The 26,065-nt window shown below is 36.3% G+C and overlaps 2 protein-coding genes across 4 annotated transcripts; one reads left to right on the forward strand and one right to left on the reverse strand.

The window, feature by feature from the left end:
• Positions 1-5,257: 5,257 nt before the first annotated feature.
• On the reverse strand, positions 5,258-8,489 carry LOC149402266 (protein CHUP1, chloroplastic-like). The gene is made up of 4 exons (XM_089608094.1): positions 8,023-8,489; positions 7,866-7,930; positions 6,785-7,429; positions 5,258-6,504 (listed from the first exon to the last, which is right to left on the reverse strand). Exons 1-4 carry the CDS (start codon positions 8,135-8,137, stop codon positions 5,896-5,898), a joined length of 1,434 nt encoding a protein of 477 aa, XP_089464220.1. The 5' UTR covers positions 8,138-8,489; the 3' UTR covers positions 5,258-5,895.
• Positions 8,490-12,299: 3,810 nt separating this feature from the next.
• LOC149402267 (snRNA-activating protein complex subunit-like) lies at positions 12,300-15,927 on the forward strand. Of its 3 annotated transcripts, none has more exons than XM_089610136.1 (11): positions 12,300-12,464; positions 12,552-12,613; positions 12,703-12,769; positions 12,870-12,928; positions 13,082-13,232; positions 13,561-13,646; positions 13,732-13,822; positions 13,979-14,074; positions 14,598-14,723; positions 14,803-15,063; positions 15,523-15,927. In XM_089610136.1, exons 1-11 carry the CDS (start codon positions 12,339-12,341, stop codon positions 15,802-15,804), a joined length of 1,407 nt encoding a protein of 468 aa, XP_089466262.1. In that variant the 5' UTR covers positions 12,300-12,338; the 3' UTR covers positions 15,805-15,927. The 3 variants fall into 3 exon arrangements, with proteins under 3 accessions (XP_089466262.1, XP_089466263.1, XP_089466264.1); XM_089610137.1 differs by having other exon boundaries at positions 12,333-12,464; positions 12,559-12,613; XM_089610138.1 differs by lacking the exons at positions 12,300-12,464; positions 12,552-12,613 and having other exon boundaries at positions 13,054-13,232.
• Positions 15,928-26,065: the final 10,138 nt, after the last annotated feature.

Consider the following 26,065-nt stretch of genomic DNA (forward strand, 5'->3'; position numbering starts at 1 on the left):
CGTCTTCCAAAGCCTTGGTCTTTGCCCCCAGATCCACTTGGGCAGCCTTGTACTTCTCCAAGAGGGCGTCCTTTGCAGCAACGTCCTCCTCGAGGGAAGCTACTTTGCCGCCCACCTCTTTGAGCTCAGCCTGAAGGGACTCCGCCCCCCTTCTTCACCGAAGACAGTTCGGGGAGAGCAGTGTTTGCCTTCCGGAGGCGCTTCTCGTACCGGTACACCCCCTGGTTGAACTGAGTCGACAGCTGCACACAAAATATCGCTAAGTATCCCAGTTCGACCTCATAATAAAAATGATAGTAAAAAGAGAACTTATCCCGATGATGGTCGACGCCATACAATGGTACCAGTCCGCCTCCGTTAGCTCGAGGACTTTAGGCAGCTCGTGACCTTCTATGGTCAGCTGCCTAAGAAAACCTGCGGACGAGTAGAGATAGTCGCAAAGCAAGTTGTCCTGGTTATAGTGGAAGTTGCCTAGTACGCCTTCTTCAGTTTCAAAGAAGATGCACCAAGGTCACCTCCACGAGACCTCGCCAGACTGCCGCGAGGCCTTGCCGGACCGCTCCCACCGGCCGGGGTCTTCTCCCATTTGTCCCCCTGAGGCACTTCGGCCTCGGGGGCTCCACTCTCTAGCCTGTTTGCGGCCACCACGGGCTCTCCCTCACTCGTCTTCTTCTTCTTCCTCCTCAACTCACCCTTAGGAGGGGCGTCATTCTCCTCACTTCGGCCCTCGCTCCGGCCCGTTGACAACTTCCTTTTTTTGTTGCCGCCGCGGCCTGGGCCGAGTTGTCGCCTGCCAAGCCGTCGTGGCCGGAACAGACCCACCCAGGGGCTTGATTGCCCTGCACATCGCCGGTCCCCGTGGGAACCGCCTCGACATCCACAACCGGGATGTCGGCCTGAAGACGCTCCCCGGTGACCTTGACTTCGGGGTCCTGAGAAGGACCTGAGGGTGCAGCGGCCGAAGAGGAAGCCATGGCGGCCTTCTTGTTACGCCTCGCATCGCGAGCGCTGATAGGCACGTTCATGCCGTCCTTGATATCTATAAAAAAAAGAGGGAAGAGAGAGAATTCTCAATCGAAAGACTAAAGAGAGATAGAAAAAGAAGAAGAAATTTCGGTCGAACTAACCTTTTTCAAGAACAACTGTTGGAGAAGATGGCCAAAGTCTGGCCAAAATGAAACGCTCCGGGGTAAAGCTCGGGCAATCACCGCGACCTTCCTGAAGTAGGGCAAGCTTGGCAGCAAACTCCGCGATCAAAGGTGATAAGCGCGTTATAAACGTGTTTGTTTGTACTCTCGAAAGTGAAAAGAAGTTAGTTCGAGAGCATTTTCATGTGTTTTGGAGTGTTTTTCGTAATTTTCAGAGTTTGGAGGATAAAAATGACAAATAGAGCATTCGAGGATGACGGGGCAATCACAAGGAGTTCAGAACATCTTTCGAATCTCGATTCCGACACTCGGAGCTCAAGATAAGTGGTTCAAGGTGAATCGGACCTTCGAGGCAACGCACAAACTTACAGAGTCTTGTGTGTTTGCCCTGTGCGGTCCCTGTGCGGCGCACATCAATTTCAAGACCCTGTGCGCTCACCCTGTGCGTTGCTGTGCGGCGCACAGGCTGCCCAGAAACGACCTGTGCGGCGCATAGGAAGGGTTGAGCGGCGCACAGACCCCGATTCCAACTTATTTGTCGCGCATTTTAATTGTAATCCAAGCCGTTGGGCACGATCCAACGGCCCATATGAGCTCCGAAAAACCTAGGAAACCTACAAAAAGACTTTAGTTTATTCAGAAACACATCTTTGCTTTTGTTTTTAGTTTTGTTTTTCTTATTCGGCCGCAAAATCCCGGAAGAGAAGAAGCGTTCAGAGAGGATCACCATCGCCACAATATCGTTTTCACCATTCACAGTTTTTATCTCTATTCTCTGAATCTTTGGAACTCCCGTTTTTATTAAAATAATTCAGTTTCTAGTCATGGTTGCTTTATATTCATCGCCGTTTATTTTCCGTTCAATCATGCACTAAATTCATTAAGGGCTATGGTGTAGCAAGTTAGGAATATGGTTATGGATTCAATCATGTCAAATTAATATTCATATGCTCTATCATGTTTGTTTATTTTAATTCCGTGTGTAATGCTTGAATTCGATTAGCTATCGTGTTCATGATATTAGGATTGCTTGATGCTCGGAAGAGATTAGGTTAGCCGTGCACAAGGATTAAATTACCGAGATACATTCATAGGCTAGACATAGCTAGGCTATTTCGGAGTCATGTGAACGTTCTTGTTTTTAATGCTAGCCGTTGTTTTTAGGGGTTGAGATCGAGAGAAGATATCCCGGCATAGGTTTAGATTCTTAGATGTTCGAGAGAAATCTTAGATTACCATTATCGTGAGCGTGATTAGCAAACATAAGAGTGTGTGTTTAGTGCTTAATTCTCGAATCCAAACCATATGAATAACTTGTGAAGCCATGGTTCTTGCTTTCTCATTATCGTGATCTACCGTATTTTAATTGCTTTTAATTTTCGTTCGTGTTTATAACCATCACAATCATCAAATCATCGGGTTCAATTCGTGCTAGTAATCTTGTCAATTTAATTAAACATTTTTCTCGTGGGATCGACTCGTACTTACGAACTCTACTACTTGAGCAACTACGTGCACTTGAGTACGGAAAAATCGCAACAAAAGGAGCCTTGATTTTTCCTATACAAAAAGAAAAGAAAAGAGTTAATATACTCAACCAAATAATATTAAAATTTTAAGACACAAGGAAATTCGTGTACTTGGTGAGCTTGCCCACTTCACTGAGAAACTGCGAGCTTGGCTCCCGAGGGATTGTTCTTTAACGGCGACGTAAAAATAACGCCGTCCCCAATTTTTATCTTTCGAATGGAGAATAGAGATCACTCCCCGGTCCGCGGCCTTCGAAAGATAAAAACATTTGTGTTCATGTTTTGAGTTCGCGTTGATCACGCAAAGACGGACTAAGTCCATCAGAGCGAGGTCGACCTTTTGTTCATGGGCCACGACCAGAAGACCCAGAACCATCCGAACAAAATTGGGGCACTTCTGGGGAAGGGTTAACCCTAAGACCTCTACAAAGTCGAAAAGAAGAGAATGGATTGGAAATCGAAGCCCACACGATTCCAACCACACTCACCTAAGTCGCTCGAAATGTAAATGGAATAAGAAGTCTTTTCGAATTACTCTTATTTATAACCATATATATTAAACCGAATTCCGATAAAATCTAATGATTACGAATCAAATCAAATATTTAGCGGTTAAAATAATATAAAATCTCAACTGACACCGACTCTTCGATTTCGACCATCAAAGCGCAGCTAATATCGCACCACGTGTCAAAAATATTTTGGAAATGCGCGCCACGCGCCAAAAGAAAATTTCGGATTCTTCCCCCCCCCCCCCCCCCCCCCTTTTACTTCGGAAATTGCGAAAGTTTCGCTCAAATATTTTCAAAAAATATTCGGAATATTTTTTTTAAAATATTTGGGGGCTAATTGTGGGGGTCAAAAATTAATTTTCTAAAACATAATCATTTTGGTTGGGCTTTAATTCTGTCAAAAGCCCACCAACCAACCAGTCCGACTCTTGAAGGCCGGCCCAAGCCTAGTCAGCAGCCTAGATCGCCAAAGAAGGATAAGGCGACCGTGTTGACTTAGTCGAAGGATTCAGTCTTCGTCAGATAAAAGACCTAAACGCGAACACCGAATCTGAGACGACTTCGACAACGACGTGGCAGAGCAGAGCTGATCAACACGTGTCCTCTTCAACGAATTCTCTTCTGCTATAAATAAGCCGATATGCTGATTTTCTCACACACAAGCCCACGCAATTATCCTCAATATTTCTCTACTATTTTATTGTTGAGCTCGTCTACTAGAGTTCGACACTTCGCCCCTCTTTGTAACACAATTGATCACCAGCAAAGATATTGAATTCTTTTATTTGTCTTAGTTCATTTCTTTTTATTCCACTTTTGTTTCTTACACGAAGTCTTCTGAGACCCATATTTAAATAAATCAAATTTATATCAGATTATAATTTGTAATTGTTAGCGATCCCGAAATCGGCATCAACATGATTGTAATTTGAAATCTTTAAAAAGATCCAAGAGCGCCAAATTGTATACTACTTTCAATCCAATTTGATTGAGACTATTCAATTTGATTGAGACTATTCAATTTGATTGAGACGATTGTGTTGAAAGTCGTAGCTAAGGGAGATTGAACATTTCAGAGAAGAGGATTATCGTTGAAAAATATATGATCAACCAACATTTATAAAATTTGAAAAAGAGTCGGAAGAAATGGTTCGATCCTCTTATTTTTATTTCTCGAACCGAGAGATCCATGAATCGGGATCCTAATGCAAATCGATACAAATGGTCCAATGGGAGCAAGAATTTACAGGAACATTTCATTTCTGAGCAGAAGAGCCATTTTCAAGTAGTGTTCGATCGATTACGTATTAATCAATATGCGATTGATTGGTTTGAGGTTATCGACAAAAAAGATTTGTCTAAGTCACTTGCTTTCTTTTTGTCCAAGTTTCTTCTCTTTTTGTCTAACTCACTTCCTTTTTTCTTTGAAAGTTTCGGGGATATCCCCATTCATAGGTCCGAGATCCACATCTATGAATTGAAAGGTCCGAATGATCAACTCTGCAATCAGTTGTTAGAATCAATAGGTCTTCAAATCTTTCATTTGAAAAAATGGAAACCCATTATTGAACATTGTTATATTGAACGGCCTCTAATTACCTCACTTGCTAATGTTGATGCGTTAAGGCATTGACTTGTGGAGTTGTCAGTACCTTTAACAATTTAACTTTGTTTATAGGTTATATTTTCATTTGTATAGGAAAATTATTTTTTACAATTTACAAAAATATTATATTCGTAATAAAATTAAATTAGAGCTATTTTCGTAAACAATCAGTGTTATATTTCAAAATTTCCCTTTAAAGAATTGTGTATATATTTTTTTTTATAACGACATACATAATTAGTGATGGCAATTTGATCCGCTGCCCTTTATTTTATATCGGGTAAAAAGGTAACGGGTCTAATATTTTTAACCCGCATACTCAGCAGGTATTCTCGTTCCCGGTCCGTCTCAAAACCCGGAAAAACGGATCCGGGTAACAGATAAAAAATTATAGCGGGTACGAGTAACAAAATGAGTATACCCGACCTTAACCGTACCCATCGCCATCGCCATCGCCATCTATAACTTGTGGATTTGAACTCATGGTCATTTTAAAAGTGGCCTGGAATTATCACCATAACGAACTAGAACCACAATTTAATGCATGCTTTGATTTTATATCATGCATACTTTTATTTTGAATAAATGAAAGTGAGTAGCAAACGCAATCCTTTTTTCTTAATCCTAGGCATGGGAGTTAATAAATCAGTAGGTAGATCCAGTCTCTTATTAACTAGCCATACTTCTTAACTCGCTCACATATTCTGCAAATCCTATTTTTATTTTTATTTCTTCATGGATATGCTAGGAAAATCACAACCCTTGTTTAACTTTAAAAGATCTTTTACATGGAAAAAAAATAGTAAAATACAATAACACCACCAATAATTTTTTTTTTTTTTTTTAGGGATAACGACACCAATAACTAAAGAGCGCAATTATGCTTTTTTTTTTTTATTTGTTTGTTTTATGTCTCATTTCTTTTTTTAGAATACAGAAAATAACTTTAAAAAACACTTTAGCTAGTATCTACTTCTAAATTGTATAATAAAAGAGCAAAATCCATAAACTCTTTTACTTACACCACAATTAATACTATAATTTCTATAATTGCCAGAGTAAAAACAAGTATGACTAATCTATACCTCCAAAAAAGAGCGTCAACAGCCAAAAGAAGCCGATTTCTTATGCAATTGAAGAGATCCACGGCGAGACCTATTGAGAGCCTCTGCGTATTTCAACAGCTCGGATTGGTCTTTCAAGCTCCTCAAAGTCGGAAGATCTAAAGAGAGCCTGGGCAACGTAGTAGGCCTCGGAGGACCTTCCTCCTCAGGTTCTTCTTTCCCTCTCACAACCCTCAAGAGCTTGCCGAAGAATCTCTTCCCGGTGGAAGAGTGGTTGGCCTTCTCGGACGAAGACGAGGACGAGGACCCGCCTTGCTGCTCGGCCCCCGAGTCCGTGAGCGCTGAGGACCACCGACCGGACCCGAAATAATCGAAATCCAACTCGGTGTTTGCGTACTCCATGATCAGCTGCTTGGCTTTCTCCTCGGATTTCGGGCTCAGAGACTTGCTCAGGTCCCGAGCCACGACCTCGGCGGCTTTCCCGTCCCGAGGCCGTTGGTAGTCTCTCAGCTCGTATCTCAGGCACGCGTTTATCCACCGCAGATATACGAGCTCCTCGATCTCCGAGCACCGCTCCGCCTGGAGTCGCTCGATCTCGCTCTTCAGCTCCTCGTTCTCTTTCCTTGCCCGATCGCCCATCTTCACCTGTACAAAGATGACACTAAATCTATAAACCACGAAAAACAAGCATACACATGTAGCGGAATACAAAAGACCTGAAAAAACCAAGGGCTGATGAGAAGAATTCATGGGAGAAATTCAAATCCAAACCAATTCAATTCACGAATACTACAACAACAAAAAAAAGAATATGTGGATACAAGCCCAATTCTCAATGTCTACTGAATTATCTTTATCTTTTATTTTTATTATTTATCTTTTTTATTTTTTTTTACAGATAACCTTTTACGAAAACTAGTAGTACCTCGGGAGATTCCAACTTCCGAGTCAGATCCGAGTTTTCGAGCCGCAATATCGAATTAGAATGGTTCAGCTCTTCGACCTGGCGCTCTAATTCCCTAAGCCGTTTCAGCTTCGTTAGAACGTCCGAGCTGTTCGCGAGAGACTCGTACTCGTCATCTTCGAACTTGGAAACTCTTCGCTTCAGACTCAATATCTGTTCCTTGTTCTTCGAAGCTTCGACTCTGAGTCTCTCCTTGAGATGCCCGATCTTTGCTCTCGCGGCGTCGAGCTCGCCGCCCAGACGGGCTTTATCGGCGACCTGAGCCTGAAGCCTCCGGTTCTCGCCCCCCAGAGACTCGATCTTGAGGCTCAAGAGCTTGGCCTCCATGGCGTTCAGCTTCAGCTGGCTCCGGAGCTCGGCCACGGAGCTCTCTTGCTCTCTGAGCCCGTGAAACTCAAGAAGCTGTGCCTCGAGAGCACTCTCTCTCACACGCAGAGTTCTAACAGTGTCTCGAAGATCAGCGATCTCACTCTCGACATACCCTTCTGAAGTCTTTAGCTCATCTTCCGAGATATCAAATTCCTTTATGAGGTCGTCGAGTTCGGGAAAGAGAGAGACGTTTCTGTCTCCATCGCGATTGCTTTTGGGAGAATCAACGACGAAGGGCTACACATGAAAAAAAAAAAAAAGGTGACTTACAATTTTGAAAGAATTGCTAAAATTCCTCTTGTTTCCACAAATTTTGCAACCAAAAAAATTGATTCCACCAAATGAAAAAGCCATTTATTATTCATAACATTAAAAAAAAAAAACAATTCTAAGATTAAATCATGTTTTAATAACATGAAAGAAATAAGTGTTTAGGTTCAGAAGTTGAAGAAGCATAAAAAATAGCTCAGATTAGTATTGAATAATGGCCAAGCTTGACATTATAAAGAAAAGGAAAAAAAAAACCAAAAAAACATATAAACACAAGGCTATATATCTATTCATTTAGACCAAAAAAGGACATGAAAATCGCTGTTTCTCCCAAATTTGGCAAAAAATTATACTGAACTAGAAAGGACCCACCAAAAGAAAAGGGTTAGAACAAAGTACTCACATGTGTTTCCGATGAAACCGAAGCCATTTTCTTCTCATCTTTTCCACTCGAATCACTTCCACTATCTAAAATTTACCACATATTATAATCATGATCGAACGAATAAATTGAGGGAAAAATAAAACGCGAAATTAGAAAGTAAGAGATTGAAAAAGACCTGAAGATCTTCTGGGTCTGAGTCTGAGACGAGAATAGACAAGACTCGCTAAAGACACAGCCAAAGCCAAACCAACTTTCACTATTACAGGCTTTATATCGCTCTTCTCTTTCATTTTCACATGCCTTTTTTTTTCTTATTTCAATAGACAACAAACATACAAAAACTCATAAACCCTTTCGTCTTCTTCTTGTTCTTCTTCATCATCCATGTTCTTGATCAGACACGTGAATATATATATATAAATACGCCCAGGAATAAGAGAGCTTTGAAAAAAATCTTGGAACAGAAGGAAAAAAATTGGGTTTTTCTAATTAAGAGCGGATCAAAATGACAGCAAAGTTTAGATTTTGTTTTGCATAAGACTATGATGTGTATGGCTCAGAGGAAGATTCGTTTGTCGAATTGTTTACGACTCCTTTTGTTACTCGAGACGAGTAGTTGGTGACTTGGTGGTAATAAACAAATTTTTAGTTGTATGTCAAAGTTCGAACTTTATAATTATGAAAATGGCATTTAATTTTGTCTCACCTCATTACGGGTGTGACGTGGCGTTACCGAGAGCGTGAGAAAGATGCTCCCAATTTTGAAGTCCCTTCAATTTTGTCTCACCTCATTACGGGTGTGGCGTGGCGTTACCGAGAGCGTGAGAAAGATGCTCCCAATTTCGAAGTCCCAAGAGTAGAGGTGTTAACAAGGTTGGATCGGGCTGGACCGGCTTTTTTTCTTCAAGCCAAAAGATGTTTAGATCCGAGCTTGACCCAAACTTTTTTATTAGAAGGTTGAACCGAGCCGAGTTGGACTTAATGAATATGATTTTAGGTTCAAATCAGGATCAAATCCTCGACTATCGGAACCGAAAACTGGGTTCGAGTCCGGACTTGAAAAAGACTTAAGCTGGGCTACAAAAAGTTCGAATTATAGTCATGAAATAATAATAAAAAAAAATATTTGTAAAATTCATAAAAATACAATTTTAATCAAAACAACAAATATGTTATTAAAAAGCATTAATTCCATTAATATAAAATTAAATTTATGTGTAAAAAGTACATTTTTAAACATGAAAATATAAATTTGAAACACAAATAAAAATTATTTTATTTAAAAAGAGTTAGGCCCGAAGCGAGCCTAATTTAGGTCCGGGTCGGGTCCGAGTTGAGTTTTTTTTAGGGCTCGGACCGGGCAGAACTTGAGGGCCCATACCTTAGGCCCAGCCCAGACTCGTCATATAGCTCGGTTCGGCCCAAACCTATTCCAAAGAGGATCGGGCCGGCCCAAAACCTCTAAAAAGGGCCGGGCCGATTAGCCCACGAGCGGTCCGGCCCAATTGACAACACTACCCAAAATGAAGAGTGGATTAGTTTTTGTGTTTTTTTAAGCAAGGAAGAGAGGATTAGTTGTCACATGCTAAAAACAATAGAGTTATTTGCGGCAAAAATACTCAATATTTTTTATTTGTTGCAGTTAAATATCATTCTTTAAAAGTTGCGGAAAAATTACTCAATGTTACAATATCCTTTCACCGTTTAAATGTAAGTCATTTAAACGAGTAAAATTAAAAATAAATTTAATTTTTTTTATTATGTTAGAAAAAACAAAAGTTAAAAATTCTATATTCTCTCATCTCCTCTATTTCCTCGCCATGAGGATGAACATGTATCTTTATATATACGATTTTTTTATGCAAACTTTACGTTAATAGCATTTTATTTATTATTAATTTTTAATTCTTTTGATGTTGTAGAATAAATTAAATAAATTTCTTCTAACTATTTATTTATTATTAGTTTAATATATTTGTAATTTATTTAAAAACAAGAGTATTCAAATTTTTTTAGTATTAAAATAAACGAAAAATATGTTGGAGGGGTAGAAAATTAGGTCAAAGATAGAGAAAAAAACTATTTTTTAATTTTTTAAATATTATAAAAATATTATGTTTATTTGTTTAATTTTGCTCATCTATATAGCTTATATGTGTTTTTTCATTCATTTCAATTGCAACAAATCGAAAATATTGAAGGATGGGTATTAAATATTTTTACGGTGGAAGGATATTGTAACATTAAGTAACATTACTTTTAAAGAATGTGTATTAAATTGTAACAAATCGAAAATATTGAATATTTTTACCGTCAATAACTCAAAACATTATGATGCTGTAATGTTTTTTGGTTAGATAAATTGATAATTGAATTTTCTTTTAATTATGATTATTTTATAAATTAATTAATTAGCTAGAAGGTCACTTTTCTTATATTCTTAGGACTTTTTTTTTCTATTATAAATGGGGCCATTATAAATAATTTTACGTTCTATATATTAAAGTATCTACTATTTTTTACATTGTTTTTGTTTATATTTTAAATATTAACTCTCTTTTTAATCATTAAGTATTTTAAGTATTTTAAATATTTCGGTTTTAGACTAAATTTGACCGGATACTGGACCGAGTTTTTAAAAACCGAAAATTCGGATTCGGATACTAAAAATGTCAAAAACCAAACCGAACCGATCCAGTTTCACCCCTACTAGATTCTCATTTTCCATTTGATTTTCGAAGGAAAATAAAATCCTCATTTTAGTTATACACTTTCCATCGTATTTTCCATCATTTTTTTTTCACCCTATTTTCCTCAATCCAAACAACCTAAGTAAAATAGGAGGGATTTCCATTTTCTTTTCCCTCCTATTTTCCGGGTTTCAAACGGAGCCTAAAGGTGTTGGAAAACAGGCTTGCTTATATAAGTCAGCCTTGTCTCTCATTCAAGAAGAAGAAGAAAAAAACCAAGAGCTTATGGCCGAAAGAACACACGAAATACTTTTCATTTTTCCTCCTCAATTCTCTCGGTGCAGATGGTAGTATTCTGGCATACGTTCAAGTTCGCCGGAGCTGAACAAGTTGGTGCTTTGTTCTTCTCGTACGTCGTTGTATCCTGGGAGGCGGTTGCTCGCGTTATTTCAGTATCCGGTGGGAGAGCAATAACGCTTTAAAGAAATTATCGAACAAGCTTCGACGTGTTCTCCATTTCATTTTTTTTACCGGTTTCTTGGTGATATCCGATTTGATTGTTTTTGGTTATTTATTTTGTACTCTTGTTTACATATATATTCGTTGATACTTATTTTATTACATTATTTTTTTGTAATTTGTCTATTATTTTCAGCTTATTATTAGCAATATGGCTAACAGGACTTTCGTTGATATTCGACGCAAGTCGGGTTGAATTTAATGTTTTTTTTAAGAACGATCGATCTCATATTATCATTCTTTTGTAAATCAAATTTATCGCCCAAGGATAACCACCTTAGAAAAGTAGGGTTGAAACTGAGAGGTTATCCGCGAGATTTTGAAACAGAAATTCGAAGCCTAACCATTCAGTTTTCAAAGAGAAATTTCATTTTATAGACCTAAAATTTAACAAAATATCGGGATTAGACCTCACACTTTAAAATATCTAAAAATGGATTTTTGTCCCAATTTCGGACATAAATACCCTTTTGAACAAATATATTCATTTTACTTGAGATATCTTCTCAATCCTTCATTCGATCTTTAACGCTCGATTCCAATGAGATATAACTAAATTCAATGAGATATGAGGGAATCCGACGAGCTATAATAACATAGAATGACAAAATTTCACGTGAATTTGACTTTTTCCGCTTAAAATATTCAAAAATATGAATTTTATCGTATAACATCGTACATTGTCGTATGGCATCGTACGATGTCGTACGATGCCATACGATGCGATACGATACATTATAATTATAATGTACGATAAAATTCATACACATTATAATGTACGATATCGTACAATACTGTACGATGTTGTACGATTCGATACGATACATTATAATTATAATGTACGATAAAATTCACACATTAATGTACGATGTCGTACGATGCTGTACGATGTCGTACGATGCTGTACGATGTCGTACGATGCGATACGATGCCGTACGATGAGATACAATGTGAAACCCTCAAAATCGAAACTGAACACATACCCAAATTCCTTAAAAAAAATTCTAATCCTAGCGCAACCAATTCGAAGATGAAAAGAATTGCGATGAAAATTATTTGAAAATGAGAGAAAAATATGGGTTATTTGAATCAGGGATATTTTGGTCCAAAATGTGTCAAAAAGTCCAATTTCAGATATTTTTAAAATGTGAGGTCTAATCCCGATATTTTGTTAAATTTGAGGTCAATAAAATGAAATTTCTCTTTTCGGTCCGGCTCTTGGCTTACAAATTATTAAAAAAAAAACTATGAAAGAAATAAAAGAAAAGTAGATTTTGGGAGAATGGAGAAGAGTAACGGCGAAGAAGAAGAGAGTGTCCCGAGAGGTGGTCCCATTTACGTCCCCAATCTCGTCAGCCCTCTAACTAGCGTCCATTTCTTCCAGTCTTCTCTTCTTCTCGCTGTTCAGGTTTTTCTTTCTTTCTTTTCTTCTCTTCCTTAATTTCTGTTTTTTAACTATGGGTTCTAATTTTGTGTGGGCTGTTTTTCTTTCAAGGGTTTAGAGGTCGAAGTTTCTTCAGATGGAAACAACGTCAACCAAGATGATGAAGATCTTTCGTACGCGTTTATTTCGTTGATTTGTTTCTCTTGCTCCATTTTAAATTGGAACTGGAGAATTTAATCGAAAGAATTTTGTTTTGGTGCAGAGTGGACGAGCTCAAAATATTTTCCGAGGAGGAGTTGGTTGATATGGCCATGAAAGAAGCGTTTAAGGTACACAGCTCTCAATTTTTTTTTTATTTTTTTTTTCTTTCTGCTTATGGGTTTCCTAAAGTTTAATACTTTATTTTTCTGATGCTGATGAACGTTAAAGGAAAAAGAAGGCGATGAAGAGATAACTTCAACGCCCGCAATTGCTTTCCCAAATGAAGAGTTAGTGTTTTAACATTTGTACCCAAGTTTTTGTATGATGGCTCATTATTTTTACAGTTTATACCCGCATTTTGATTCAACATTAAGCTATTCTACAATGTAAAATCGGCTGAAGTTAATTTCAGGTGACTTGCGTATTTTCATTCGATTCAGGAAAGACAATGAGCGTGGAGTGTCAACCAACGGAGACACGTATGTCGATGAAAGAGCAATATTCTTGACTGAGATTAGAAACAGTGAACGAACAGGAAATTGTGAATCTAAGCATAAGAGACGAAAGAAATCTCGTGACCCGATCAGTGAGGTAGAAATTCTGTTACACGAAGGGTTGTTTTGCGTCTGCTGTGTAAAAAGATTTTGTTCTTTCGTCATGCCATTATTCATTTATTTATTTTTCTATTCCTTTTTGTTTTTAATTTCTTTTAGCTGCTAGGTAGCTTCTAAATCGTACAGCTTTTTCAGGACTGGAAATTTTTGATGTTTAGATATCACACCTAATTTTAGGAATTGTTTCTTAAAGCACCTATATGTACACCAGAATTTACATGTACTGTGATTCGAAACACCGTCCATCAAATGACATTTTACTTTTTGTAATTGTCTCAGGGCTGATATGTTACAGTTTTCTTCAGGAAATATATGTCAAGTTGGAGGAAATTTCCAGAATAAAGAAGAAGCAGGATGAAGATAAAGCTACAGCGACACTACATTCATTCAAGTTTGTACTAGTTACCATGACCTCAAAATTTATTCAAGTATCTTAAATCTTTTTCATAAAAAAATGTTCTATGAAATTGTTTTAGCCCCAGCTGCAAAACAGTGGACTTGGCCGTGTCATCCTCTGAGAGAACTGAAAGGCTTAAGCCCCTCAGGACCGCAATTGCAGGAACTAAGGTGTTTTAGCTTCAATTTCCACCTTCCCAGGCCTTAACTGCAAAAACAACCCAGTGACCCACTAATTTCTTTTCTATCTCACCACAAACTTTATCGATGGCGCAGAAGAGTGGAAAGTTGAACTTTCTTGTTTTCTTCATCTTTTGTTTAAATCAGGTAAAATCGTCAAGTATTAATGAATATGTTTCCATGGTGAATCCAGAAGTTGCTCTCACCATTGAGGTCTACCATAACATCAAAAGATGGGTAAAGGTGTGCATCTTTGAACTTTCGCCTTGCTACAGTTTCAATAATATTAGTTTGTATTTACTAATTACTTTATTTTAAGAAAATTCAACAATGTTTTGTGCTAGTAGTCCCTTCTGTTCTTTAATTTTACCTTCTCTCTCATCTTTTTTTCATCTCCTTTGAGAAACAGTCAAGAGGTATGGTTACACTCGTTGCTTTTTTCTCACATTCACTTGTCTGTTATCAATAAGTGGATCTTGTTTTCTTTTCACATTCACTTATGATCTTTCTAGCTGGTATTATTTATTAATTATGCCTCTCGCTTGAAATAAATACGAGAAGATGGTTAGAATATCATATTATTTTGAGAATTACACTGAATATCATATTATTTTGAGAATTACACGTTGATGTGAAAAGTTTTGCTTATTATAGGAAATGCAAATAATTTTCCTCATTTTGTTTCGCCACGTCCCTTTTCTATTTCTCCTCTTAATTTTCTTCCCGAACTTTAGCTGAAATAGCCTCGCTTCACGACTATTCGCAGACTCAAGAATTCCTGGTTCTAGGACGACAGAGATTGACCGACTTGAAGGATAAGATCTACTGCTTAACTGATCAGATGATGCAAAAAGCCGAAGAGCACGACCCTTCTGGATATTTCCTCATAGAGGTAACAAACCCGAACAAATCAATATATTTTCTTCATCATAAGTGGTTTCACACAAACTAATCACAGAACGCATAAACAGGATGTTTTTTGCAATGACCTGAGGGACCCATCAGCAATAGACTACAGCGAACCGATATTCGATTGGCTTAGGAACAATAAGGATGAAGCTACCAAGAAATGGGAGTGTATAACCACCGGAGCATTGCATCAAAAGCAGAAGGCAATCATCGGCGACACCGCCACCTCACAATTGCCTCGTTTCAAAGCTGTCGATATGCAAAGAACGCTATTCTCCGACTTGAAATTCCGTCTCGGTGCCGGATATCTGTACTGTCATCAGGTATATTTGGTCAGAAATGACATTCGAGAGGTGTGCACGGCCCGGTCCAGTCTCAAACTGAGACCGGACTGTACCAGACTATTTTAAACGGTCTTGAATACTTAATAGCGGACCGGACTAAATAGTAAACTGAACCAAAGCGGACCAAAATTTTTATTTTATTTTTTTGTTTACAAAACTAACTACAAAAATATCTGACATATTATTATGTCTAAATATAAGCATTCTGACAGTTAATATATTTGACTCAAACTTAATATACTCACCTGAAACCATAAAGTTCAGATGCCGAAAGTTAAAAAATACAATAAAAAAAATATAAACTTTAGGCCAGGTCAATGGCTTAAAAATCTAATGGTCCAGTCCTGTTTACGATTTTTCCATTCTTTTTGCACACCCTAATGACATCTCATATCTTCGCCTTGTTTTTGTGTGTTAACAAATGTGTGTACGGTCCAGGGAGATTGCAAGCACACAATCGTGGTGCGAGATATGAGGCTCGTTCATCCAGAGGATGTGCAAAATCGGGTCGCTTATCCGATTGTCACGTTTCAGGCAAAAGCGCGGGTGCAGAAATGCAGTGTGTGTAGGATCTACAGAGCGACAAAGGTGACGGTGGACGACAAGTGGGCTCAGGGAAATCCATGTTATTTCTGCAACCACTGTTATTACCTTCTACATTACAAGGATAGTTCTCTGGTTTATAGCGACTTCTCTGTATATGATTACCTGCATGATTGATTGCCATGGCGTTCTGGTGAATTCTTTATCTTAATATTATGATATGCTAAATCATGGGACAGAATGTTGTTTACGCACTTCTAAGGATTCTTTGATACACTAATTAAACCCTAATCTTATAAAGTTAGCAAAAAAAATATTTAAGTTTCAAAAGCATATTTTAATCAAGTTGTCTAGAATTCGTGGTCAATAAGAATTCCCAATAAAAAATTGCATACATGACTGAAGATTTTTATTATGAAGTATATAATTGTCAAGATAAACATCATAATTTTGGAAGTGTTAGACATTATTTGCCTTCCAAGGAAATTTGTTCTCAATAAAATTATTTAGGTGGGTCCTACTAATGTGTTTGTGAATAATATTATTTTTATCACAAACATGAAGACATCACTTGTCTTTAGGTCTTTAAGCTTCTTCCATAAGTAATATGCGTGCATGTACCACGGTTCTAAACGTCGGCGAAAATCGGCGACTTTCGCTGGCGCCGCCACTGTCGGTGGGTTAGCGGTCGACGAAGACTATATTTTTCGTTTAGTCATTGTTGTCGTCGAAACGGCACGTCGATCGGTAGAAAAAAGGCCGCAAAATGTCATTTCATTTAGACCAAAAAAATATGTCTAATATCGACGGTAATCGAAGAAAATCTGGGAAAGAGAAATGATCTGGCGATTTTTGACCACCATAAAAAAGACGAAGTGCATAAGAGAAATGGCTGCCATGGTCATTCTCTATGAAAAAAGTTGTCAAGAGTGTTAATAATGCGTTAATGAGCTTGGGCTTTTTCAGATTATATAAGTTAAATGAAAAATTTTTGGGCTTTTAAAACAATTGTCCTAATTGTTAATGAGATTATTCCTATTCTATGACCTCCACAATGATTTTGGACCAAAATCAAATAAGTTCAATTTAATCCTAAACTATGATTATCTATTTTCTTTAAGTACAAAAATACCCTCAATTTTATTAACAATGCCAAACCTGTCGGTTTATTGACATTGATGTCAATAAACTGTCAGGTTTATTGACATCAATGTCAATAAACTGTCTGGTTTATTAACATCAATGTCAATAAACCGGCAGGTTTGACATTGTTATCAATAAACTAGCTACTGTCAACGACCCCGACAACACCAAACACATGTTATCAAAATTGGGAAACAACAGCTTTGTTTAAAAAAAAAATTTGGGCACCAAGAGTTAGAGATGCATTTTTAGTAACATAATTAACATCTCAACAACATAACCACGCTCGGCTTTGACCCATCGGCGCTGGGATGGGAAACGCGAGGACTTCTACGCACCACCGGGGGCGATTTCTCAGGCGAGGGTTTGGGTTTCTTGGCGGGGGATTTCTTTGTTTGGGTTCATCTTTCTTTAAGTCGTTGAATTTCTGTGGTTTTTGAAGTTAAGAAACAAAGAAAAAACGATTCTCGCGATTCTGGAAAATTTTGAAAGTTTCTGGAAATTTCTGGGTTTTCGTTGAAGATTTATTTACATTGATGTCAATAAAAATGCATATTTATTGACATCAACGTCAATAAATCTTCAACGAAAACCCAGAAATTTTCAGAAACTTTTCAAAATTATCCAGAATCCCGATAATCTTTTTTCTTTGTTTTTTAACTTTAAAAACCACATAAATTCTACGCGTAATCCATGGCGGGCTGTTTCGGCGGACACTTCGAGGTCGCCGCCGCCGGGATGACCATGGGCTGCTCTCCGGCGGCCACGAGCTGCTCTCCGGCGGCCACGGGCTGCTCTCCGGCGGCCATGACCGTCGTTCTCAGGAGCTTCAGCGTCGGAGATGGGAGAAGATGAAGGTTTGGGGATAGAGCTGTTCATAATGAAGGTTTGGACGCAGAGAGAGAGAGAGAGAGGATGTGGATTGTTTTAAAAAAAAAAAAAAAAACTGACTAGAGGGATAAGAAATGAAAAGAGGAAAAATAAAGAATAAGGTTAAAAACGTAATTTAATCAAATGGGTAGTCATAGATTTGGATTAATTTAGACATATTGGATTTTTGTCCAAAATTAGTGTGGAGGTCATAGTTTAGGAATAATCCCATTGTTAATATTTCATATACCATCGGATGGATTTAATATGTAAACAAACATGTAACATAACATATATTAGACAATTAATAAAATGTAATATACATACACAAAATGTTAAAATGTATAATATGCATAAAACATATTATTATTTCATTATATTATCTTATAGAGCATTGTATTACGCGACTCATTTATTATCACATATATAAAGCAAAAAGAAAAGGAAAATTGTCAAAACTAGGACTAAATTAAGCCCAATTTCCATTTTCCTACATTTAGTCCTAGTTAAGGAAATGTCCCTATATTATATTAATGAGGACATGAAAAACGCAATACAGACTACGTTAAATATATGACCACCAACAAATATCAAAAGCACATTCTAAAATAAATAAAAATGTTTATTATAAAATTTGATTATTTTACTATACATCTAAACATGTTATAGATATTTATTATTGAATATTTATTACCCATGTTTAGTACATATATAAACACGGGTATTTCTTTATGTATTAATGAATTAAATAAAATTAGATAAATATATTTTAAAAAAATACATACTATGTACTAAATGTATAAATATTGCTATAACTTTAATATCGTGAATATTACAATCTTAAAATTTGAAATATTTATGTGTGTGTGTATATATATGTACTATATATATTTTACAACATTATTTCCGTTCGGTTTTCCATACCTCATTTCATTTTAGGATTCAATTTCCTAGTACCATGACCAAAATGAATTCCCTCTTCTGGAAAAGAAAATGTTCCTTACAAATGGATTCAATGTCATAACCATGGGTTCCAATGTACGAGATCCGTAAATCAAGAAGCTTGAAATGACTTCGAAAACAATATTTCGAACCTTGGTATATACATATATTTAGGCCAATGATAAAAATACCGTTACTGATGCCGTACCGAGACTCATATTTTATTGGTATAACTTGGTATCCAGTAAAAGAAAACGTATATTGTGCTGATGAAGTTACTGTTGCCGTCATGGTAAACCGTCAAATACCAAATCTAGCTTGTGGTATCCAGTGAACAACTATTTATAAAAATTCATATATAACATAGGATAAAAACTAAAATAGTCTACAATATCTTCATTAAATTACAAGTCATAATACAAATAGTTCAATAGATGATATGAAATAGTTCAACACAACTCAACACAAACCAAATGAAATAATTCAATACAAAGTACAAACCAAAATGAAAAAGTTCAACACAATCCACCAGATAACACAGCTCAACAAAAACGAAAACCAATAAAATGACTAATACCAACTCATGTAATGAGCATATGTAGTCAAGTACATGTTCAAATGATCGTCGTAATTCTATTGAGTTCCACCAACAGAGATAGAGTACGGGGGATAACCTGGTTGATGTTGGACTGCGAAGATAATGTTTCCAGCGGTGACCGAAATGACCAAGGGAGGTCGTTGTGATTATTACTCGTTTAAGCGGAAGTCGTTCATAATATGTGTACAAATACTCCGCGGGAGGTTAATATGTGATGACCCCGCTTTCCAGACCGTCTTACTTATCTTACTTTTAAACTTTCTTTAGAAAAATTGAGGTAATTTTTTTTAACCATAACTTGAGTTGCAAATTTGAAAACCCACAACTTAAGAATAAAACGCTTAATTCATAACTCGATAAAATAAATAAGTCAAACATAGCAATTGGTCAAACAAGAATTTAAATCAAAATACGATTGTAGATAACTCCATAAATAAAATCGTAACCTTTTTCGAAATTGAAATGATCTAAAAATACGTAATTTAAAACGATATAAATAAAACCTTGGGTTTGATTATATAAAACTGAAATCTAAGCGGAAGTCTTTTATTTTCGTGAATGGCAACCATAACCCAACCCTCTCACTAATGTCGCCGCTGGTCCACCCTTCTCATTTGTTCAAATATTGTTTACCTACAACACAGACGGATATACATAGAATGAGCTAATGCTCAGCGAGAATAACTATAACTCACAAAACACAAGAAAATATACATAGAATGAGCTAACTTTAGCGAGCATAACTATAACTCACAAAACATAAATAATAAAAATGCATGAACCGGTTTTTTAGTGTTTTAAGCTAAACCGTGACATAAGATACCCTATTATAAGTCTATCATATTTTAATTCGGGGGTCCCCTAGAGTAGTCGTACCAATTTTCAGTGCACACTTTGGATACGAAGATATGAGGTTGCAAGGTCTCATACTTCGCTCCATCATATAAACTTATAACATATGAGAAATTTCCCCATTTGGGCCCGTAAGTCGGCTCGAGAAATTCTCCGTAAGACATTCATAGCTCGAGGCGGTACGACTCTCTTACTTATCTTTTCACTTGATTATTTTCATTACATATATGAATGAAATATAAAATAAACATACATAATAAACATATATGATAACATAGCTAGAAATAAGAACATGTTATAAGTATTCTAATTTACAACGTATCATCACATAACACAATATAACATATCATATTATCAACTCGACATATCATAACATTTCACATACTAAACTCTCATATCGTATCATATCATAACATTTGACAGAATATGACTAACAGACATGTCCAAACAAATAGACATATCTAACAAACATATCCAAACAAATCACACAAATAAAACACAAACTCTATCTAATTCAGATCATATAGTCAGAGTATTTATTTTCGAACAAATCCGTGTTGCCGTGAGATTATTCTCACCTTCTTTTCGGATGGTACGACCGTTGGTCGTGGACGGCTCAAGAAAACTAGACGGCTCGGAAAAGCTAAGCGGATCGGAGCCTAATCGACGGAAGAGATTTTTGGGGATCAACTTAGAAATGGATTTCAAGACATACTTTAGATTTTGAAAATTTTCGGAAACGACATTCAACATGAAATTACTAAAATACCATCGGCTACTAGGGTTCCGGGGGAAAAAATAAAACTCTGTAAAAACTTCCGTAAAAAAAATAACTATAAAACATAAATTTGAGCACCTTTTGTAAAGGCATAATGGCCAAAAACATCCTTTAACTATTTCTTAAAAATAAAACAAGTATAACATGTTACTTTAAAATTTTGTGAATAATCAGAAAATATTATGTATAGCATGAAAATATTTTCAATTACTTTTTTAAAAAGAAGACATGTAAAACTAGCGTTTCCAAAAATAATCAACACAAAATAATAATTTTTGAATTCACAGTAAAGTGTTTTAAGTCTGAAAATCAGAAATAGGCCAGACCAACGAATCAGGTCTGCATACTGATTTGAAAATAATCGGAAATTATTCTGCATTTCATAAAAATATTTTTCGATTAATGATTTAGATAGAAGACATTTAAACCTAACTTTTCCAAAAAGAATCGATGCAAAATAACGATTTTTGAAACCACAGTAAGCGTTTTAAGAAACGATTTTTATTGAAGAAATATATACCTGTTTAAACAAAAAAAATGATTGAGTTTCATAACTAGAGCTACGAATTTTGAGAGAAAAAGAGGAACTGAAGAGTGAGTGAGGACTGAGAGAAATCGTTAAAAAAAAAGGATTGGATGCTATATATATGATTTGATTAAACCCTAAAAGTCCAAACCCTAAAAGCCCAAAACTAATCATAGTTTTATTTTTAATATATTAATTATTACTTTTATTATATATAAAAAAATATACGTATATGTATAATTGTATATACTAACCTAACGCTCACTTTTATAACATATAACTTTTTAATCTAATATTATATTATATAGTATAATATATTACATACTATCATATATATATATATATATATATATATATATATATATATATATAATACGTACATATTAACTTAACAAAATTAATCGTAACTATATAAAATATATATAATCATATAATAAATATATATATATATATATAATATATAGATACATATAATATATATATATATATATATATATATATATATATATAAAGATAACTTACTTATATATAACTTATATACAAATATATATATATATATATATATATAATATATATATATATATATATATATATATATATATATCCATAATTTGTATTCTAAAGAGTATTAAAATTCAAAAACACTCAGCACACATAAAAAATAAAATTTCAAAAACTACCACATGAATAAATCATTCACTATACTATACTAACGTCACTCGAACATAAATATTTTAGCATTTTAATTAAGCTTAAAAATTTGGGATTTCACATAGTACTCATGGAGATGATTGCCATCCATAAAATTTAAAAAAATTGGCCAAATTTTTTTTCCATTAAGTGGCGGTTTCCTCCGGCGGTTTCCTCCTAATATTTCTAGTATTCAATCTGAAAGCTTATGGAAATAATCGAATGAATTTCATTAAGCCATAATAGGCGTATATATAGGATTTACAACCTAACAGAATATACATAAAAACAGCAACTAACTTAATTAGCTAGATACAAAAGATAAATATAGAATAAAATCCGATCATAATAACTATACAGAATAATCGGATAATAAATAATAGAATAACATTGATTTCTTCACTCCCCCTCAAGTTGGCAAGTATATATCGTACATGCCTAACTTGGAAACCATCTTCTTGAAAATAGGTCGGAATAGTCCTTTAGTAAGGACATCTGCAGTCTGCTCTGTTGTTCCGACGAAAGGAATGCATATAATTCCAGCTTCCAAATTTTCTTTAATGAAATGTCGATCCACCTCGATGTGTTTTGTCCAGTCATGTTGGACCGGATTGTGTGCGATACTTATCGCAGCTTTATTGTCACAGAATAGCTTCATAGGCAGATTAATCTCCATCTTCAGCTCTCCAAGAACCCTTTTTATCCACAACAGCTCGCATACGCCATTCGCCATTGCCCGATATTCTGATTCTGCACTGCTCCTCGCCACTACACTTTGTTTCTTACTCCTCCATGTCACCAAGTTACCCCAGACATAAGTGCAATACCCGGAAGTAGACCTTCTGTCTACATCAGACCCTGCGTAGTCTGCATCGGTGAACGCCTCTACTCCTCGTTTGTCTCCTTTTCTGAACAGGAGTCCTTTTCCGGGGCAGCCTTTTAGGTATCGGAGTATACGATTCGTTGCTTCAAGATGTTCTTCAAATGGGCAGTGCATGAACTGACTCACCATACTCACAGCAAAGGCAATGTCCGGCCTCGTGTGAGACAAATAAATCAGTCTTCCTACAAGACGTTGATACTGTTGCTTGTTGACTGGGACTCCTTCTTTGATGTTTCCCAGCTTCAAGTTGGGATCTATGGGCGTGTCTGCTGGCTTGCACATACTCATTCCAGTGTCTTGAAGCAAATCAAGGATATACTTTCGCTGAGACACGGAGATTCCCTTCTTTGACCGAGCAATCTCCATTCCCAAAAAATATTTCATCTCCCCCAAGTTCTTCACTTCAAACTCCATAGCCAGTTTTTCGTTCAAGACCTCCATCTCTTTCAGATCGTCTCCTGTGAGGATAATGTCATCTACATAAACAATTAGGATTGACATTTTACCTTCACTTGAGTGTTTGATAAAAAGAGTGTGATCCGACTGAGATTGCTTATAGCCTTGTTTCTTCACAAACTGCGTGAATCTCTCAAACCAAGCTCGTGGAGATTGTTTCAGCCCATACAAAGCCTTCTCTAGCCTGCAAACATTTCCTCCGAACATGTCTTCAAAACCAGGAGGTGGACTCATGTAGACTTCTTCTTCCAACTTACCATTAAGAAATGCATTCTTAACATCGAGTTGTCTAAATGGCCAGTCCATATTTGCAGCAATTGAGAGTAAGATTCTGACGGTGTTTAGCTTTGCGACCGGGGAAAATGTCTCCATGTAGTCGATGCCATAGGTTTGAGTATACCCTTTTGCAACCAGTCTCGCTTTGTACCTTTCTAAACTCCCATCGGCATTGAACTTGGGTGTAAATACCCATTGGTAGCCAACAACCTGTTTCCCACGAGGTAACTCTTCAAGCCTCCATGTTTGATTCTTCTCAAGTGCATTCATCTCCTCCATAACAGCCACCTTCCATTTGGGTTCAGATAGGGCTTCCTGTATACTTTTAGGAATGACAAGAGAGGACACATTTGTGGTGAAGGTATTGAAGGACATAGATAGACGAGTATTAGAGACATAGGAAGACATAGGATATAGAGGAGTCATAGTACAAGACCTTTTTTCTTTTCTTAGAGCTATAGGAAGATCAATTTCTAGGATTTCTTTACCTTTTTCATTAACCACTTCCGGCTCGGATTCATGATCTACTGTAGGAGCGATGACAGGCTCTATTTCTTGATTCCGGTTCCTCTTCCTATAAAATTTGTCAAAAGGACTTAACATCTTCCTCTTTTTTATTTCACCAGATTCACTTTCTTCATTTATAATGTGAGGTGGTTCACTTTGACTTTCATGATCATTAATTTGATCAGTAAGTTCCATATTATAATTAGGATTAATTTCACCATCTTCATTATTTTTTTAAAAATCACCCATTTCATCCGTTTTTAGAAAATCTAACTCTAGACACTTTGTATCTTCATTATGAGTCTCCCCCTGAAGATAACTATAAAAAAAAGCTTCATTTAAAAAAAAAACAACATCCATGGTGATAAACATTTTTTTTAGTTGATGGATCAAAACATTTATATCCTTTTTGAGTAGGTGGAACTCCTAGAAAAACACATTTTTTACCTTTTGGATCGAGTTTACTTGCTGTCCGATTAGGATTTTTAATAAAAACAGTGCATCCAAAAATTTTCAATGGCATGGAGTTAATGGTTCGAGAATTAGGAAAATATTTATGAAAAACATCTATTGGAGTTTTAAAATCCAATATTTTAGAGGGCATGCGGTTAATAAGATATGTAGCATGAAGTAAAGCATCTCCCCAAAGATATTTTGGAATTTTAGTTGAGAACATAAGAGTTCTTGTAACTTCAAGGAGATGTCTATTTTTTCTTTCCGCAATACCATTTTGAGCTGGAGTATCAATACATGAACTTTGATGAATGACACCTTTTTCAGCAAAAAAAATTTGTAAGCTTTTTGAAAAATACTCTCGACCATTATCACTCCTCAACATTTTAATTTGTGCATTGTATTGAGTTTGAACCATGCTGAAAAAAATTTTAAAAATGGTTTCAACCTCACTTTTTTCTTGTAGTAAGTAAACCCAACTTATTCTGGTATGGTCATCAATTATAGTCATAAACCACCTCTTCTCATTTGATGTAGATACTCTAGATGGTCCCCAGATATCACTATGAATTAGTGTAAATGGAGACGTAGGAGTATAGACCCGACTAGGATAATTACTTTTATGATGTTTAGCTAAAGCACAAATTTCACAATGAAAAGAAGAAAGGTCTTTATTTATAAAAAGATTGGGATACAACCTTTTTAAATAAGAAAAACTAGGATGTCCTAGTCTAAAGTGTTGTAAATACACTTCTTTATTATCTGGGAAAGAAAAAATTTGAAGACAAGAGGCCTTTTGACCTATTTTATTCGTGGCTGATCCATCTTCTAAGAAATAGAGTCCATCATGCTCCTCAGCATTGCCAATTGTCCTCCCCGTTGTTAGCTCCTGAAAAACGCAAGAATCAGGTAAGAAGTAGGCACAACAATTAAGCTCTTTGGTAATTTTGCTCACTGAAACAAGATTACAAGCTAGGTTGGGAACATGAAGGACTTGTGACAAAGAGATGAAATCAGATATTTTTATTTTTCCTGTCCCTGCAATTGGTGAAAGAGAGCCATTTGCAATTTTTACTTTCCTATTTCCCGCACAAGGTTTATATGACAAAAAAGGCTTGAATTTGAGGTCATATGATCTGTGGCACCTGAGTCTATAACCCAAACATTATTTTCTTTAGAGCAAAGATAAGAAGATAGAGGACCTGCGAAGGAACACGAGGGAATATCAGAGTTAGAGGCTTTTTGTGTGGTTTGTAGCATCTTTAGGATCTGATCTATCTGAGCCTTAGTGAATGGTGGCTGCTCGGAGTTGGCTGACTGCTCTTGAGAAGTATCGGCCATATTAGCTTGAAGAGCTCTCTCTCTCTCTTCGTCTTGTATCTCGCTGGCTTGCCATGGATCTTCCAGCAGGTCTCTTTTGTATGAAAAGGCTTCTTGCAGTGTTCATACCACGGTTTCTTCTTC

This window comes from Urtica dioica, chromosome 3 (assembly GCF_054948205.1).
Source record: "Urtica dioica subsp. dioica isolate 48M chromosome 3, U.dioica_male_clone48M_v1_H2, whole genome shotgun sequence".
NCBI lineage: Eukaryota > Viridiplantae > Streptophyta > Magnoliopsida > Rosales > Urticaceae > Urtica > Urtica dioica.

Coding starts and splice junctions, on each gene's coding strand:
- LOC149402267 (XM_089610136.1), top strand. CDS start 12,339: ATGGAGAAGAGTAACGGCGAAGAAGAAGAGAGTGTCCCGAGAGGTGGT. Junction 13,823..13,978: donor CCGCAATTGCAGGAACTAAG/GTGTTTTAGCTT, acceptor TGTTTAAATCAG/GTAAAATCGTCAAGTATTAA. Junction 15,064..15,522: donor GATATCTGTACTGTCATCAG/GTATATTTGGTC, acceptor TGTACGGTCCAG/GGAGATTGCAAGCACACAAT.
- LOC149402266 (XM_089608094.1), bottom strand. CDS start 8,137: ATGAAAGAGAAGAGCGATATAAAGCCTGTAATAGTGAAAGTTGGTTTG. Junction 7,931..8,022: donor CAGACCCAGAAGATCTTCAG/GTCTTTTTCAAT, acceptor GGTAAATTTTAG/ATAGTGGAAGTGATTCGAGT. Junction 7,430..7,865: donor CGGTTTCATCGGAAACACAT/GTGAGTACTTTG, acceptor TTTCATGTGTAG/CCCTTCGTCGTTGATTCTCC.